The 19,179-nt window shown below is 57.8% G+C and overlaps 1 protein-coding gene across 1 annotated transcript in view; it reads right to left on the reverse strand.

Annotated features, from left to right (window-relative positions):
• Positions 1-5,506: 5,506 nt before the first annotated feature.
• Positions 5,507-19,179, reverse strand: part of prpf19 (pre-mRNA processing factor 19) — a gene marked incomplete at its 5' end in the record, with an annotated part of 112,871 nt that continues 99,198 nt past the window's right edge. The window contains 3 exons of the mRNA XM_041173877.1: positions 5,507-6,971; positions 8,937-9,042; positions 10,386-10,556. Of these exons, the coding sequence (XP_041029811.1) occupies positions 6,874-6,971; positions 8,937-9,042; positions 10,386-10,556 (375 nt within the window). The remainder of the gene's footprint in view (positions 6,972-8,936; positions 9,043-10,385; positions 10,557-19,179) is intronic.

The following is a 19,179-nucleotide window of genomic DNA, read 5'->3' on the forward strand; positions in this document are numbered from 1 at the left end:
AAAGGCTTTGCCCCCACGACCTTTAGAACAAGAGAGTTCCAAAGACCCACCACCTTCCGAGGGAACACATTTCTCCCCATCTGTCTTAAACGGGCGGGCCCTCTTATTCTTGAGCAGCGATAAGGGGGAACCAGTAGATGTGTTGCACTTGGGGGCTTTCAAAAAGCGTCCAATGGAGTGCTGTACGAGGGGTTCGGGCGCAAAATTCGAACTCATGGAATTGACGATTGGTTCATGGGCGGGAGGCTGACAGTAGAGACACAGGGGGCATTTTTGAATTGGCCAGCAGTAACTGGCCGGAGCATTGCAAGGACCAGCGCTCGGACTTCAGCAGTTTCCAACCTATGCTGCTCAGGAAAAGGGGACAACGTGCCGGGTTATGGGAAGTTGACAGGGTGGATTGCTCCTTCATAGGGACAGCACAGACGTGACGGGTCGAATGGCCTCGTTCTGTGCTGTCAATGACCTTGATGAGGATACTGAACGTAATGCTGCCTGTGAGAAAAGGTTGGGGGCGGGGGGGGGGGGAAGTAAATATTGAGGAGGTTGCAAAGAGGCTTTTCAAAAAATTCTTTCATGGGATGGCGCTCGCTAGGCCAGCGTGTGTTCCCCATCCCTAGTTGCCCCCTTTGAGAAGGTGGTGGTGAGCCGCCTTCTTGAGCCGCTGCAGTCCCCGTGTGGTGTAAGTACACCCACAGCGCTGTTAGGCAGGGAGTTCCAGGATTTTGTCCCGTGTGGTGTAGGTACACACACAGCGCTGTGAGGGAGGGAGTTCCAGGATTTTGTCCCCGTGTGTGGTGTAGGTACACACACAGCGCTGTTAGGGAGGGAGTTCCAGGATTTTGTCTGTGTGGTGTAGGTACACCCACAGCGCTGTTAGGGAGGGAGTTCCAGGATTTTGTCCCTGTGGTGTAGGTACACCCACAGCGCTGTTATTGAGGGAGTTCCAGGATTTTGTCCCTGTGATGTAGGTACACCCACGGCGCTGTTAGGGAGGGAGTTCCAGGATTTTGTCCCTGTGGTGTAGGTACACCCACAGCGCTGTTAGGGAGGGAGTTCCAGGATTTTGTCCGTGTGGTGTAGGTACACCCACAGCGCTGTTAGGGAGGGAGTTCCAGGATTTTGACCCGTGTGGTGTAGGTACACCCACAGCGCTGTTAGGGAGGGAGTTCCAGGATTTTGACCCCAGCGACAGTGAAGGAACGGCCGATATATTTCCAAGTCGGGATGGTGAGTGGCTCGGAGGGGAACTTCCAGGCGGTGGGTGTTCCCATATAGCTGCTGCCCTTGTCCTTCTAGGTGGCAGAGGTCGTGGGTTTGGAAGGTGCTGTCGAATGAGCCTTGGTGAGTTGCTGCAGTGCATCTTGTAGGAGGTAATTGGCTGGGTTGGATTTGCCTTGCTTTTTGCGTACAGGACATATCTGGGCAATTTTCCACATAGCCGGGTAGATGCCAGTGTTGTAGCTGTACTGGAACAGCTCGGCTGGGGGTGCAGCAAGCTCTGGAGCACAAGTCTTCAGTACTATTGCTGGAATATTGTCAGGGCCCATAGCCTTTGCAGTATCCAGTGCCTTCAGCCCTTTCTGGATATCACATGGAGTGAATCGAATTTTCCGTGATATGCTGGGGACCTCTGCAGGAGGTCGAGGTAGATCATCCACTTGGCACTTCTGGCTGAAGATTGTTGTAAATGCTTCAGCCTTATCTTGTGCACTGAAGTGCTGGGCTCCCCCATCATTGAGTGAGGGTGGTGGGGGGGGATATTTGAGTATGGTTGAAACAAAAAGAGACATGTCAGAGCTTTTTGCCTTGCACTCATCAGCACACCACAAGAATACCAATGCAAGAGGGAAACAACAATTTATACTGCATGTGAAGAGAGTAATGATTGGTTGGCAAGTGGACTCTGGTTGGTAGAGGCTGGTTGGGTATGGTCTGAACCTTGCCCATTGCGAAACCAATCTTATAGCGTGTGGAACTGTAAGAAGCCCAACACCTATATTGACCAGTGAAGGTAGGCTTGCAGTAGACTGGGGGGGGCGGGGGGGGTGTAGAGAATCCCCTGGCAGGTTCCTCAACCAGCGAATCAAGGAAGGGGAGCTCATTTGACTGCTCCATGTCAAAGGTGAACGGGAGCGCAGGATTGAGTCCATTAGGACATGATGACATGAAACTACGGATTTAAACATAGCCAATGTATCACCCCCACATATTGGAAATATGGGAGGGGTGGTGGGGGGGGTTAGGTGCCTTTCCATCGAAGGCGCCTCTCTCACAGAAGCCCAACAAAGGTGTTTGCGAGCGCTGGGCCTAGAGAGGGGAACCCACAGCAATGCCATCCATTTGGGTAAAACGTGGCGTCATTAAGACTGAGCTCAACTGCGCGGACCGCCCAGTTCATTAGCTCCATGAATGCTGAATACGGGTCCAGAGCACAATGGTGTCGGGCTGCAACCCAAATCACCTGTGGCTCCCTTAAGTGGAACATGGGTGAATAGGCTGGCAATGGACAGTGAGCATATGGACGCAGCGTTGATATTGATAGGCAAGCCCGGTACTCCCTTCGTAAACAACGCGAATAACAGGCGAAGCTGGCCGTGTCACGCTGCTACTATGCAGGAACAACACCGAGTGGTGTCCACCACTAACGGGGAGCAGCCATCCAGCCAAAAAAAGAGGCGCTGTCAATCGCACAGATGAGTAACGTGGTGTATGGATTTCAGTGTCAGTGTGATGCTGGGTAAGTAGCTCGTATGTCTCAGAGACGGGCAAATCGCATCAAGCAGCACGTCTCAGCTTGGCAGTTAACTGTCTGTCACCATCACTGGCGCATGCTCCACGGCAACGTCTCTACCAATCCGAGTCCACTTGCCAACCAGTCAGCACACTCTTCACGTCCAGTATAAATTGTTGTTTTCCCTCTTCTGTTGGCTTCCTTGTGAGCGGTCATGATGAGTGCAAGACGAAAAGCTTCGACACGTCTCTTTTCCAGCAACATACTCATGTTCTGCGCTACCAAAGGACTATGGGGAAGCTTATGGAGCCTCCTCCTCCTCCAGTGAGCTGTTTAATTGTCCCCCACCGTTCACGACTGGATGTGGCAGGACTGCAGAGCTTAGATCTGATCCGTTGGTTGTGGGATCGCTTAGCTCTGTCTATCACTTGCTGCTGATGCTGTTTGGCACACAAGTAGTCCTGTGTTATAGCTTCACCAGGTTGAAACCTTATTTTTAGGTATATATCTGGTGCTGCTCCTGACATGCCCTCCTGCACTCTTCATTGAACCAGTGTTGATCCCCTGTCTTGATGGTAATGGTAGAGTGGGGGGATAAGTTGGACCATGAGGTTACAGATTGTGTTCGAGTACAATTCTGCTGCTGCTGATGGTCCACAGCCCCTCATGGATGCCCAGTCTTGAGTTGCTAGATCTACTTGAAACCTACCCCATTTAGCAGGGTGGTGGTGCTACACAACACGATGGAGGGTATCCTCAATGTGAAGGTGGGACTGCGTCTCCACAATGACTGTATGGTGGTGGTCATTCCTACCGATACTGTCATGGACAGATGCATCTGTGACAGGCAGGTCAGTGAGGGTGAGGGTCAAGTATGTTTCTCCCTCTTGTTGGTTCCCTCACCACCTGCCGCAGACCCAGTCTAGCAGCTCTGTCCTTTAGGACTCGGCCAGCTCGGTCAGCAGTGGTGCTACCGAGATGCTCTCGGTGGTGGACATTGAAGTCCCCCCCACCCAGAGTACATCCTGCACCCTCGCCACCCTCAGTACTTCCTCCAAGAGGTGTTCAACATGGAGGGGCCACTGATCCATCAGCTGAGGGAGGGTGGGACGTGGTAACCAGCAGGTTACCTCGCCCGTGCTTGACCTGATGCCGCGAGACTTCATGTGGAATCAGAGTCTGAGTATTTTTAGGTCAGAACTGGACCGATTCTTGAGAGGCAAAGGGGGGTGAACGTGGGGTTGAGGTTACAAACAGGTCAGCCACCATCTTATTGAAAGGATGGAGGAGCAGGTCTCACTTCCACTGAATTTTGAGGGTTCCAAAGGAATAATTTCTCCTCATCTCCGTCTTAAATGGACGACCCCTTATTTTTAAACAGTGACCCCCACCACCGCCCCACCGCCCGCCCCCCTAGTTCTAGATTCTCCCACAAGAGGAAACCTCCTCTCCGCATCCACCCCTGTCAAGACCCCCTCAGGATTTTATATAAGACCATAAGACATAGGGGCGGAAATCAGGCCATTCGGCCCATCGGGTCTGCTCCGCCATTCGATCGCAGTGGATAAGTTTCTCCACCCCATTCTCCCCCGTAACCTTTGACCCGCCCCCCCCCCCTTTACCGATCGAGAACCGATCCATCTCGCTCTTAAATACACTACATATGTTTCAACCGAGTTGCCCCTCTCACTCTCCTGATCTCCAGCGAAGCCTTTGCCAATGGTTGTAAAAAAAAAAAACCCATCAGGCGCACTAATCCCCCCTTTTTTAGGGGAGGGGGAGCGACCGTCCTTCCCCAGTCTGGCCGACACGTGACTCCAGGCCCCGCGGCCAAAGGGGTCGACCCTTCGGATGCCCCTCTTGGAGGCGGGGGCAATTAGGGGGGGGTGGTCAACGGACGCCGGCTGTAGCCACAGCGCCACCCGGCGAACGAAGGAAAGCCATCGGGGCGGGGGAGGGGGGGGTTGGGGTTGTGGGCCCCGCGGTCGATCCCCAGTCCAATAAAATCTCGGCTCCCGCGAATCCCGTGGTTTTCCAATTTTATTTTTAGAAAAAAAAAGTCACACACAACCTTCACAGTACTTTGCAAATCTTTCTGTGAGCGGGGGAGGGGGAGGAGGAGGAGGAGGAGGAGGAGGAGGAGGGGGAGGAGGAGGAGGAGGGGGAGGAGGGGGAGGAGGGGGCTGGGGGGAATGTTGTGGCGGGCGGGGTATGTTCAGCCCCGTGCCGTTAGGAACCCCACCCACACCCACACCTTGAAACAGTAGCCACACGTCAGAGCTCGGAGACTCAGGCCTCTTGAGTCTCTCTCGACCACACCCCCCCCCTCCCCCCCAACCTCTCCTTGCTGAGTCACAGAATTTTCCCCACGCCCCTATGCGCGAGGGGAGGGGAGGGGGTTAGCGAGGCGATGGCGCTGAGGCCAAGTGCGCAGCTCGATGGGGCTTCTGACGTGCCGGAACCACAGTACAACTGGAGCGGGTGAGGGCGGCTTATTGAGAGGGTAGGGCTGGTGGGGGGGGGGCAACAGGGATGTGACGCCAAGGCTTGAATCGTCGTCGAGGAGGCCGGTTGCACCTTGCGGTTGTGGGGTGTGGGGAGGTGGGGGCTCCAGGCAAAATGGGATAGGGTGGCGGGCTGTGGGTGTGTGTGGGGGGGGGGGTGGGCAGGAGGGGAGCAGGGAGACGCAGAAGGGCGAGGGGAGTGAGCAGCGAGTGAGCAGCAAGTGAGGGGAGGGAGAGGGGAGAGTCTGAGGTGTCAGGGTTACTGAGCGAGGAGGGGAGAGTCTGAGGTGTCAGGGTTACTGAGCGAGGGGAGAGTCTGAGGTGTCAGGGTTACTGAGCGAGGAGGGGAGAGTCTGAGGTGTCAGGGTTACTGAGCGAGGGGAGAGTCTGAGGTGTCAGGGTTACTGAGCGAGGAGGGGAGAGTCTGAGGTGTCAGGGTTACTGAACGAGGAGGGGAGAGTCTGAGGTGTCAGGGTTACTGAGCGAGGAGGGGAGAGTCTGAGGTGTCAGGGTTACTGAGCGAGGGGAGAGTCTGAGGTGTCAGGGTTACTGAGCAAGGAGGGGAGAGTCTGAGGTGTCAGGGTTACTGAGCGAGGAGGGGAGAGTCTGAGGTGTCAGGGTTACTGAGCGAGGAGGGGAGAGTCTGAGGTGTCAGGGTTACTGAGCGAGGAGGGGAGAGTCTGAGGTGTCAGGGTTACTGAGCGAGGAGGGGAGAGTCTGAGGTGTCAGGGTTACTGAGCGAGGAGGGGAGAGTCTGAGGTGTCAGGGTTACTGAGCGAGGGGAGAGTCTGAGGTGTCAGGGTTACTGAGCGAGGAGGGGAGAGTCTGAGGTGTCAGGGTTACTGAGCGAGGGGAGAGTCTGAGGTGTCAGGGTTACTGAGCGAGGAGGGGAGAGTCTGAGGTGTCAGGGTTACTGAGCGAGGGGAGAGTCTGAGGTGTCAGGGTTACTGAGCGAGGAGGGGAGAGTCTGAGGTGTCAGGGTTACTGAGCGAGGGGAGAGTCTGAGGTGTCAGGGTTACTGAGCAAGGAGGGGAGAGTCTGAGGTGTCAGGGTTACTGAGCGAGGAGGGGGAGAGTCTGAGGTGTCAGGGTTACTGAGCGAGGGGGGGAGAGTCTGAGGTGTCAGGGTTACTGAGCGAGGGGAGAGTCTGAGGTGTCAGGGTTACTGAGCGAGGGGAGAGTCTGAGGTGTCAGGGTTACTGAGCGAGGAGGGGAGAGTCTGAGGTGTCAGGGTTACTGAGCGAGGGGAGAGTCTGAGGTGTCAGGGTTACTGAGCGAGGAGGGGAGAGTCTGAGGTGTCAGGGTTACTGAGCGAGGAGGGGAGAGTCTGAGGTGTCAGGGTTACTGAGCGAGGGGAGAGTCTGAGGTGTCAGGGTTACTGAGCGAGGGGAGAGTCTGAGGTGTCAGGGTTACTGAGCGAGGAGGGGAGAGTCTGAGGTGTCAGGGTTACTGAGCGAGGGGAGAGTCTGAGGTGTCAGGGTTACTGAGCGAGGAGGGGAGAGTCTGAGGTGTCAGGGTTACTGAGCGAGGGGAGAGTCTGAGGTGTCAGGGTTACTGAGCGAGGGGAGAGTCTGAGGTGTCAGGGTTACTGAGCGAGGGCGAGACACGTGAACAGCTTACTAAGAGAATGGAACAGCTACTGGCTGTAAAGCTTGAGGCTACGGTCCATGCTGCTGGACGCAAGGAATCGTGAGTGTTCACCGAACGACACACCCGTGGTCTGTCCGCTGTGTTCTGTGGGGAGAGGAGAAAAAACATAGGAATAATGTTCCGCAACAGAGACAGAGAGAGAGATAGACAGGCAGACAGAGAGAGAGGGAGACGGGCAGAGAGAGAGAGGGAGACGGGCAGAGAGAGAGAGGGAGACGGGCAGAGAGAGAGAGGGAGACGGGCAGAGAGAGAGAGGGAGACGGGCAGAGAGAGAGAGGGAGACGGGCAGAGAGAGAGAGGGAGACGGGCAGAGAGAGAGAGGGAGACGGGCAGAGAGAGAGAGGGAGACGGGCAGAGAGAGAGAGAGAGAGACGGGCAGAGAGAGAGAGAGAGAGACGGGCAGAGAGAGAGAGAGAGACGGGCAGAGAGAGAGAGAGAGACGGGCAGAGAGAGAGAGAGAGACGGGCAGAGAGAGAGAGAGACGGGCAGAGAGAGAGAGGGAGACGGGCAGAGAGAGAGAGGGAGACGGGCAGAGAGAGAGAGGGAGACAGGCAGAGAGAGAGAGGGAGACGGGCAGAGAGAGAGAGGGAGACGGGCAGAGAGAGAGAGGGAGACGGGCAGAGAGAGAGAGGGAGACGGGCAGAGAGAGAGAGAGAGGGAGACGGGCAGAGAGAGAGGGAGAGGGAGACGGGCAGAGAGAGAGGGAGAGGGAGACGGGCAGAGAGAGAGGGAGAGGGAGACGGGCAGAGAGAGAGGGAGACGGGCAGAGAGAGAGAGGGAGACGGGCAGAGAGAGAGAGGGAGACGGGCAGAGAGAGAGAGGGAGACGGGCAGAGAGAGAGAGGCAGACGGGCAGAGAGAGAGAGGCAGACGGGCAGAGAGAGAGAGGGAGACGGGCAGAGAGAGAGACAGACAGAGAGACAGAGACAGAGAGACAGAGACAGAGAGGGAGAGACAGAGAGGGAGAGACAGAGAGGGAGAGACAGAGAGGGAGAGACAGAGAGGGAGAGACAGAGAGGGAGAGACAGAGAGGGAGAGGGAGATACAGACAGACAGAGAGAGTGATACAGACAGAGAGAGAGAGGGATACAGACAGAGAGAGAGAGGGATACAGACAGAGAGAGAGAGGGATACAGACAGAGAGAGAGAGGGATACAGACAGACAGAGAGACAGACAGACAGAGAGACAGACAGACAGAGAGACAGACAGACAGACAGAGAGACAGACAGACAGAGAGAGGGAGATACAGACAGAGAGAGAGAGGGATACAGACAGAGAGAGAGACAGACAGACAGAGAGACAGACAGACAGAGAGACAGACAGACAGAGAGACAGACAGACAGAGAGAGGGAGATACAGACTGAGAGAGAGAGGGAGATACAGACAGAGAGAGAGACGGAGATACAGACAGAGAGAGAGAGATACAGACAGAGAGAGAAGGAGACAGAGAGAGGGAGACAGACGGAGAGAGAGAGGGAGACAGAGACAGAATGAGGGAGAGAAAGAGGCAGACAGGCAGAGAGAGAGAGAGAGCAAGACAGGCAGCGAGAGAGAGATGGGCATAGACAGAGAAAGAGACAGGCATAGAACGAGGCAGACAGAGAGATACAGGCAGAGAGAGAGTAGCAGAGACAGACAGGCAGCAAGGGGGGAGCAGAGAGAGGGGGCGAGGGGGGAGCAGAGAGAGGGGGCGAGGGGGGAGCAGAGAGAGGGGGCGAGGGGAAGCCAGTGTGGGCAAGTAGTACTGGGGGAGGGAGAAAGAGCGGGAGGTCACGGAGAGAGAGCGGGAGGTCACGGAGAGAGAGCGGGAGGTCACGGAGAGAGAGCGGGAGGTCACGGAGAGAGAGCGGGAGGTCACGGAGAGAGAGCGGGAGGTCACGGAGAGAGAGCGGGACGTCACGGAGAGAGAGCGGGACGTCACGGAGAGAGAGCGGGACGTCACGGAGAGAGAGCGGGACGTCACGGAGAGAGAGTGGGACGTCACGGAGAGAGAGCGGGAGCTCACGGAGAGAGCGAAGAGGAGATCTCTGTGGCTGTGCCATGTCTTACCTGTGAAGTGTAGCACCTCTGCCCATTGCTTACACACGTACACCCGAATATCCGTGCCCCCTACAGCCAGGTAGGTGCCGCTCTGGTCAAAGGTCAGGCACTTCACCTGGAGTGAAGGAAGGTCAAGGCATGAGTGGAGGAAGCAGGAACATTCCCAATCTGCCAGCTCCTCACCGATCGGGACGGCAAAGGTCAGTGATTATTGCTCGTTCTCAGGGGCTTGGCTGCCTTTAACTGTGTGGAGCGGACGCGTCAGCCTGTGAGGCTTTCGCTTGTACCCACGGCCTCTTCAGCAGTGGCAGAGCGAAGGAGCCTCATCTCGAACCCGGCTGAGGCTCGCTCCTCGAGGGCCACCTGGTGATGGATTCGTGCTCGCTCTGAGAGGCAGAGCCAATTGGCGCACAGGAAGCTCCCAAACACAGCAGTGCGATAACGGCCCAGGTCACTGGTTCCTGCATGGATGCTGCGAGAGGGTTCGATATTGCCCCACAGGATCATGCACTTGCCCTTCCCCCAGTGCTGGCCATGGGATCTTTCACGTTCAACGCAGACGGCAGACAGAGCCTCTGGATTATTCACTCATGCAAAAGGCTACACGCCCTCAGTACTGACCATCCGACAGTGCAGCACTCCCTCAGTACTGACCCTCCGACAGTACGGCGCTCCCTCAGTACTGACCCTCCGACAGTGCCCCGCTCCCTCAGTACTGACCCTCCGACGGTACGGCGCTCCCTCAGTACTGACCCTCCGACAGTGCCCCGCTCCCTCAGTACTGACCCTCCGACAGTACGGCGCTCCCTCAGTACTGACCCTCCGACAGTGCGGCGCTCCCTCAGTACTGACCCTCCGACAGTGCAGCACTCCCTCAGTACTGACCCTCCGACAGTGCAGTACTCCCTCAGTACTGACCCTCCGACAGTGCGGCACTCCCTCAGTACTGACCCTCCGACAGTCCGGCGCTCCCTCAGTACTGACCCTCCGACAGTGCAGCACTCCCTCAGTACTGACCCTCCGACAGTGCGGCACTCCCTCAGTACTGACCCTCCGACAGTGCGGCACTCCCTCAGTACTGACCCTCCGACAGTGCGGCGCTCCCTCAGCACTGACCCTCCGACAGTGCGGCGCTCCCTCAGCACTGACCCTCCGACAGTGCGGCGCTCCCTCAGTACTGACCCTCCGACAGTGCGGCGCTCCCTCAGCACTGACCCTCCGACAGTGCGGTGCTCCCTCAGTACTGACCCTCCGACAGTGCGGCACTCCCTCAGCCCTGACCCTCCGACAGTGCGGCACTCCCTCAGTACTGACCCTCCGACAGTGTGGCACTCCCTCAGTACTGACCCTCCCACAGTGGGCGCTCCCTCAGTACTGACCAGCCTATGAGCTTCTGGCTCAGCGATCGCTGGGAGGGTTGGGGTGGGGGGGGGGAGATGGGTAGGGGACGTGCTTTACCTCGTAGTGATCGTCTAGCTGGATGGTCTTGAAGTTCTTGAGCTTGCGCAAGTCCCAGAGCTTCACTTGAGAGTCGTCAGCTGCCGTGGCGAGGTAGTAGCCGTTCTCAGAGAACGCGATGCTCGTGATGGGGCCCGAGTGGCCGGGGAAGTTGGCGACGTTGGTCCGTTCCTGCGAGAGCGGGAGCCGTGAGTGAGGAGGGGAGGGAGGGAGGGAGGGAGGGAGGGACTAACCCGCGCTGTTCGGCTTTTGCGCCCGCAGACCTGGCGGCCATTGTGCGTCTCGCCAAGGTCTAAATACGGAGCCGGCTCGGAGCTCGTTTGGGAGCGCCGTTCTGGGGTTAGGGGGTCAATGATGCACCCAGGACTCTGCGTGGTAGAGGGGGCTGAGGGGCCTCATCGCCAGGCTGCTAACCCACAGACCCAGGGTGACGCGCTGGGTTCAAATCCCACCAGGGGCAGATGGGATTGCAATGGAAATCTGGAATTAAAAGACTGATGGTGACCATTGCCAATTTGTTGTGGTGGTTTTGGGTGGGGGGGGGGGGTGAGTCTGCCATCCTTACCTGGGTCTGGGCCTACACGTGACTCCCCGGAATAGCCGAGAAAGCCACTCAGGGGCCTCACGACCACTGGAAAGCCTGTGAGTAACCGGCCATCTCAGCCCTGTCCACCCTGTGATGTCCTCCTCACTAACGTCTGGGGGGGTGTGGGGGGGGGCCTGTGCCACAACTGGGAGAGCTACCTCGCAAGACTAGGCAAGCAACAGCCTGACACAGTCACCCCCCCCACTCCCCCAGGGAAACGTACCTTACAGATAACGTCCCAGACTCCACCGTCACCACCCCTGGGTGTGTCCTGTCCCACCGGCAAGACACACCCAGCAGAGGTGGCGAGACACAGCGGGGATACAGTCGGGAGGGACGTTGCCCTGGGAGTCCCCAACCTCGACTCCCCGACCCCATGAAGCCTCGCGGCATCAGGTCAAACACGGGCAAGGAAACCTCCTGCTGGTTACCACGTCCCACCCTCCCTCAGCTGATGGATCAGTGCCCCCTCCATGTGGAACACCACTTGGAGGAAGCACTGAGGGTGGCGAGGGCGCAGAATGTACTCTGGGTGGGGGGACTTCAATGTCCACCACCGAGAGCGTCTCGGTAGCACCGCTACTGACCGAGCTGGCCGAGTCCTAAAGGACAGAGCTGCTAGACTGGGTGTGTGGCAGGTGATGAGGGAACCAACAAGAGAGAGAAACATACTTGACCCTCACCCTCACTGACCTGCCTGTCACAGATGCATCTGTCCATGACAGTATCGGTAGGAGTGACCACCTCACACAGTCATTGTGGAGACGCAGTCCCACCTTCACATTGAGGATACCCTCCATCGTGTTGTGTAGCACCACCACCCTGCTAAATGGGGTAGGTTTCAAACAGATCTAGCAACTCAAGACTGGGCATCTATGAGGGGCTGTGGACCATCAGCAGCAGCAGAATTGTACTCGAACACAATCTGTAACCTCATAACCCGGCTTATCCCCCTACTCTACCATTACCATCAAGACAGGGGATCAACCCTGGTTCAATGAAGTGCGCAGGAGGGCATGCCAGGAGCAGCACCAGATATATACCTAAAAATGAGGTGTCAGCCTGGTGAAGCTATAACACAGGATACTTGTGTGCCAAACAGCATCAGCATCAAGTGATGGACAGAGCTAAGCGAACCCACAACCAACTGATCAGATCTAAGCTCTGCAGTCCTGCCACATCCAGTTGTGAACGGTGGGGGACAATTAAACAACTCACTGGAGGAGGAGGCTCCACAAATATCTCCATCCTCAATGATGGAGGAGTCCAGCACATCAGTGCAAAAGATAAGGCTGAAGCATTTGCTGCAATCTTCAGCCAGAAGTGCCAAGTGGATGATCCATCTCAGCCTCCTCCGGAGGTTCCCAGCAGCACAGATGCCAGTCTCCAGCCAATTCAATTCTCTCCACTTTCTTGATATCAAGAAATGGCTAAAGGCACTGAATACTGCAAACGCTATGGGCCCTGACAATATTCCGGCAATAGTACTGAAGACTTGTGCTCCAGAACTTGCCGCACCCCTAGCCAAGCTGTTCCAGTACAGCTACAACACTGGCATCTACCCGGCTATGTGGAAAATTGCCCAGGTATGTCCTGTACACAAGAAGCAGAACAAATCCAACCCGGCCAATTACCATCAGTCTACTCTCCATCATCAGTAATGGAAGGGGCCATCAACAGTGCTATCAAGCGGCACTTGCTCACTGACGCTCAGTTTGGGTTCTGCCAGGGCCACTCAGCTCCTGACCTCATTACAGCCTTAGTTCAAACATGGACAAAAGAGCTGAATTCTCAAGGTGAGATGAGAGTGACTGCCCTTGACATCAAGGCAGCATTTGACCGAATGTGGCATCAAGGAGCCCCAGCAAAACTGGACTCAATGGGAATCAGGGGGAAAACTCTCCGCTGGTTGGAGTCAAACCGAGCACAAAGGAAGATGGTTGTGGTTGTTGGAGGTCAGTCATCTCAGCTCCAGGACATCACTGCAGGAGTTCCTCAGGGTTAGTGTCCTCAACCCAACCATCTTCAGCTGCTTCATCAATGACCTTCCTTCCATCATAAGGTCAGAAGTGGGGATGTTCACTGATGATTACACAATGTTCAGCACCATTCGCAACTCCTCAGATACTGAAGCCAGTCCATGTCCAAATGCAGCAAGACCTGGACAATATCCAGGCTCAGGGCTGACAAGTGGCAAGTAACATTTACACCACACAAGTGCCAGGCAATGGCCATCTCCAACAAGAGAGAATCCAACCATCGCCCCTTGATGTTCAATGGCATCACTGAATCCCCCACTATCAACATCCTGGAAGTTACCAGTGACCAGAAACTGAACTGGACCAGCCATATAAATACTGTGGCTACAAGAGCAGGTCAGAGGCTGGGAATCCTGCGGTGAGTAACTCACCTCCTGACTCCCCAAAGCCTGTCCACCATCTACAAGGCACAAGTCAGGAGTGTGATGGAATACTCCCCACTTGCCTGGATGAGTGCAGCTCCCACAACTCTCAAGAAGCTCGACACCATCCAGGACAAAGCAGATCGGCACCCCATCCACAAACATTCACTCCCTCCACCACCGACGCACAGTAGCAGCAGCGTGTGTACCATCTACAAGATGCACTGCAGCAACTCACCAAGGCTCCTTCAACAGCACCTGCCAAACCCACCACCTCTACCATTTGGAGGACCATGGCAGCAGACACATGGGGAACACCACCAGCTGGAAGTTCCCCTCCGAGCCACTCACCATCCCGACTTGGAAATATATCGGCCGTTCCTTCACTGTCGCTGGGGACAAAATCCTGGAACTCCCTCCCTAACAGCGCCGTGGGTGTACCTACACCACACGGACAAAATCCTGGAACTCCCTCCCTAACAGCGCTGTTGGTGTACCTACACCACACGGACAAAATCCTGGAACTCCCTCCCTAACAGCGCTGTGGGTGTACCTACACCACACGGACAAAATCCTGGAACTCACTCCCTAACAGCACCGTGGGTGTACCTACTCCACACAGGACAAAATCCTGGAACTCCCTCGCTAACAGCGCTGTGGGTGTACCTACACCACACGGACAAAATCCTGGAACTCCCTCGCTAACAGCGCTGTGGGTGTACCTACACCACACGGGGACTGCAGCGGCTCAAGAAGGCGGCTCACCCACCCACCTTCACAAGGGGGCAATTAGGGATGGGCAATAAAAATCTCGTCTGTCAGGCAGGGACTGCTCGCTCTCCCGCCGCTGTAATGGGTTGGGGCCCATTGTTCAATCAGGACTCAGTGGTTAGTCAATCCGCGATCTGGAGATCTGGGGGCCTCGGCCGATCGGGTGGAGGGGTCAGCGACTGGGGCACGGGGGTTGGGGTAAATCATAGGGAGCCGGGGGAGCGGGGGGAGAGAAGGGGGGGGTTTCGAGCAGCGCTGGGGGGGGGGGGGGGGTCCCGCACGAGCGTCAAACGCAGCAGCAACGCTGCGCCTCTCATTCGCCTACCTTCAGGTCCCAGATCTTGATCTGCGAGTCAATGGTGCCCGTGCCAAAGATGAGGCCATCAGGGTGGAACTGGGCACAGGTCAGGGCTTGGGAGAGACAGAGAGAGAGAGAGACAGAGAGACAGAGAGACAGAGAGAGAGAGAGAGAGAGAGAGAGAGAGAGAGAGACAGAGAGAGAGAGAGAGAGAGAGAGAGAGAGAGACAGAGAGAGAGAGAGAGAGGGGGGAGAGAGGGGGAGAGAGGATGCAGCAGGTCAGTTCACTGTGGGGATTACCAGACCGCGACACGCCTGCACCACTCGGTGACAGTCAAGGCAACTGACGGGCAAACACGCCCTTCCCCAAACTCGGTTTGACTGGGAGTGTGGCTCTGGCAAGCGGATGCCCCCAGTCTGCTAGCCCTGCGTTCCTGTATGAGTCCGACTGAAATCTGCCAAGGCTTTAGCTGCCCAACAACCTCCCATCCCCACCTGCAACTCCGAAAGCAAATCCCAAACAGACCATCTCCCGGATTGCATTCCTTTCTTCCCCGCCCCACCAACACGTTACTGACAATATTACAGAACACAAAGAGGCCATTCGGCCCACCTGCTCCGTGCCGGTGCTCCTGCTCCACACTCGAACCTCCCCCCTCACCTCCTCCCTCACCCCCATCAACACATCCCTCTGTTCCTCTCTCTCCCTCGTGTGTTTATCCAGCTTCGCCCCCTTCAACCCATCAACACGATTCCCCTCGGACTCTCCCCCGCGGGAGCCAGTCCCGCGCTCTCCCCCGCGGGAGCCAGTCCCGCGCTCTCCCCCGCGGGAGCCAGTCCCGCGCTCTCCCCCGCGGGAGCCAGTCCCGCGCTCTCCCCCGCGGGAGCCAGTCCCGCGCTCTCCCCCGCGGGAGCCAGTCCCGCGCTCTCCCCCGCGGGAGCCAGTCCCACACTCTCCCCCGCGGGAGCCAGTCCCACATTTTCCCTGTGGGAGCGAATCCCACATTCTCCCCTTGGGAGCGAATCCCACATTCTCCCCTTGGGAGCGAGTCCCACATTCTCCCCTTGGGAGCGAGTCCCACATTCTCCCCTTGGGAGTGAGTCCCACATTCTCCCCGTGGGAGCGAGTCCCACATTCTCCCCGTGGGAGCGAGTCCCACATTCTCCCCGCTCCCCGTGGGAGCGAGTCCCACATTCTCCCCTTGGGAGCGAGTCCCACATTCTCCCCGTGGGAGCGAGTCCCACATTCTCCCCACTCCCCATGGGAGCGAGTCGCACACTCTCCCCTCTCCCCGTGGGAGCGAGTCCCACATTCTCCCCTTGGGAGCGAGTCCCACATTCTCCCCTTGGGAGCGAGTCCCACATTCTCCCCTTGGGAGCAAGTCCCACATTCTCCCCATGGGAACGAGTCCCACATTCTCCCCGTGGGAGCGAGTCCCACATTCTCCCCGTGGGAGCGAGTCCCACATTCTCCCCGTGGGAGCGAGTCCCACATTCTCCCCGTGGGAGCGAGTCCCACATTCTCCCCACTCCCCGTGGGAGCGAGTCCCACATTCTCCCCGCTCCCCGTGGGAGCGAGTCCCACATTCTCCCCGTGGGAGCGAGTCCCACATTCTCCCCGTGGGAGCGAGTCCCACATTCTCCCCGTGGGAGCGAGTCCCACATTCTCCCCGTGGGCGCGAGTCCCACATTCTCCCCGTGGGAGCGAGTCCCACATTCTCCCCACTCCCCGTGGGAGCGAGTCCCACATTCTCCCCGAGGGAGCAAGTCCCACATTCTCCCCGTGGGAGCGAGTCCCACATTCTCCCCGTGGGAGCGAGTCCCACATTCTCCCCGTGGGAGCGAGTCCCACATTCTCCCCGTGGGAGCGAGTCCCACATTCTCCCCGTGGGAGCGAGTCCCACATTCTCCCCGCTCCCCGTGGGAGCGAGTCCCACATTCTCCCCGCGGAAGCGAGTCCCACATTCTCCCCACTCCCCACGGGAGCGAGTCCCACATTCTCCCCGAGGGAGCGAGTCCCACATTCTCCCCTTGGGAGCGAGTCCCACATTCTCCCCATGGGAGCGAGTCCCACATTCTCCCTGTGGGAGCGAGTCCCACATTCTCCCCGTGGGAGCGAGTCCCACATTCTCCCCACTCCCCGCGGGAGCGAGTCCCACATTCTCCCCACTCCCCGTGGGAGCGAGTCCCACATTCTCCCCACGGGAGCGAGTCCCACATTCTCCCCGCGGGAGCGAGTCCCACATTCTCCCCGCGGAAGCGAGTCCCACATTCTCCCCACTCCCCGCGGGAGCGAGTCCCACATTCTCCCCGTGGGAGCGAGTCCCACATTCTCCCCGCGGGAGCGAGTCCCACATTCTCCCCGTGGGAGCGAGTCCCACATTCTCCCCGCGGGAGCGAGTCCCACATTCTCCCCGCGGGAGCGAGTCCCACATTCTCCCCGTGGGAGCGAGTCCCACATTCTCCCCGTGGGAGCGAGTCCCACATTCTCCCCGCTCCCCGTGGGAGCGAGTCCCACATTCTCCCCTTGGGAGCGAGTCCCACATTCTCCCCGTGGGAGCGAGTCCCACATTCTCCCCGTGGGAGCGAGTCCCACATTCTCCCCTTGGGAGCGAGTCCCACATTCTCCCCGTGGGAGCGAGTCCCACATTCTCCCCGCGGGAGCGAGTCCCACATTCTCTCCGCTCCCCGCGGGAGCGAGTCCCACATTCTCTCCGCTCCCCGCGGGAGCGAGTCCCACATTCTCTCCGCTCCCCGCGGGAGCGAGTCCCACATTCTCCCCGCTCCCCGCGGGAGCGAGTCCCACATTCTCTCCGCTCCCCGCGGGAGCGAGTCCCACATTCTCTCCACTCCCCGTGGGAGCGAGTCCCACATTCTCCCCGCTCCCCGCGGGAGCGAGTCCCACATTCTCCCCGTGGGAGCGAGTCCCACATTCTCCCCCGCGGGAGCGAGTCCCACATTCTCCCCACTCCCCGTGGGAGCGAGTCCCACATTCTCCCCGTGGGAGCGAGTCCCACATTCTCCCCGTGGGAGCGAGTCCCACATTCTCCCCGTGGGAGCGAGTCCCACATTCTCCCCGTGGGAGCGAGTCCCACATTCTCCCCGTGGGAGCGAGTCCCACATTCTCCCCGTGGGAGCGAGTCCCACATTCTCCCCGTGGGAGCGAGTCCCACATTCTCCCCGTGGGAGCGAGTCCCACATTCTCCCCGTGGGAGCGAGTCCCACAGTCTCCCCGCTCTCCGTGGGAGCGAGTCCCACATTCTCCCCGTGGGAGCGAGTCCCACATTCTCCCCGTGGGAGCGAGTCCCACATTCTCCCCGTGGGAGCGAGTCCCACATTCTCCCCTTGGGAGCGAGTCCCACATTCTCCCCGTGGGAGTGAGTCCCACATTCTCCCCGTGGGAGCGAGTCCCACATTCTCCCCTCTCCCCGTGGGAGCGAGTCCCACATTCTCCCCGTGGGAGCGAGTCCCACATTCTCCCCACTCCCCGTGGGAGCGAGTCCCACATTCTCCCCGTGGGAGCGAGTCCCACATTCTCCCCGTGGGAGTGAGTCCCACATTCTCCCCGTGGGCGCGAGTCCAACATTCTCCCCATGGGAGCGAGTCCCACATTCTCCCCGTGGGAGCGAGTCCCACATTCTCCCCTCTCCCCAGGTAAAGAGGTTTCTCCTGAATCCCCTGATTGGATTTATGAGTGACCCTCTCTTATTGACGGTCCACCCCACCCTGGATTCTGGTCTCGGCCACAAGTGGAGACATCTTCGCTATGTCCACCCTAACAAAACCCTTTCATCCTCCTAAACCCCTCGAACAGGTCACCCCCACCCCCTTCAGTGCTCTTCTTCTAGAGAAACGAGCCCCAGCCTGTCCTTCTCTCCTGGCGGCAATAACCTCTCAGTTCTGATACCGTCCTCGAAAATCCACCTTCTCCGTCGCCTCTGTACGTTTTTAACATGGAATGGGGGTCAGTAACGTGCAGGGTAAAGCCCAAGTCTCGTCTAACTGAGGTTAGGGACCGGACGTAGCTCGGATGTAGAGTTGTCACAGCCTGGGTGGAGACCACTCGGCCCTCTCGAGCCTGCTCTGCCGTTCAGGGAGATCGTGGCTGATCTGATTGTCTCCTCAGCCCCGCGTTCCTGTCTACCCCCCGGCCAACCTTTCACCCCCACCCCCCACCTTGTTAATCAAGAATCCATCTCGCTCGGCCTTAACAATATTCACAGACTCTGCTTCCACCGCCTGTTGAGGAAGCGAGCACCTGAGACTCACCCCCCACAAAAATATTATGAAAGTTATTACACCTCACGACACCTGATGAGGGCAAGAGGAGAAGCTTCGATAAGATGTCTTTCTTCGCCAATGCTGAAGGCCTTACCTTATTTAATCTCTCCGATCCTCTACCCTATCACCGGCCGTCCCTTTACTGCTTCCTGCCCCCCCTGTCCCCATCCCCAGGCTTAAAGTTTCTTACACCTCTATCTCGCTCTGTCTCCTGTTGAGATGACAGATCATCTGAAGCTGACAAGTCCACTGGGGTTTTTCCTCTCTCTCTCTCTCTCGCTCTCTCTCCACGGAACCTGCCTGACCCGTTGAGTGTTCCCGGTGTTATACTTTTGGGTAAGTTCCAGTGAAGCCCAACGCAAACTGGAGGAACAGCACCTCATCTTCCGACTAGGCACTTTACAGCCTTCCGGACTGAATATTGAGTTCAACAACTTCAGACCATGAACCCTCTCCT

This window comes from Carcharodon carcharias, chromosome 24 (assembly GCF_017639515.1).
Source record: "Carcharodon carcharias isolate sCarCar2 chromosome 24, sCarCar2.pri, whole genome shotgun sequence".
NCBI classification, from domain to species: domain Eukaryota; kingdom Metazoa; phylum Chordata; class Chondrichthyes; order Lamniformes; family Lamnidae; genus Carcharodon; species Carcharodon carcharias.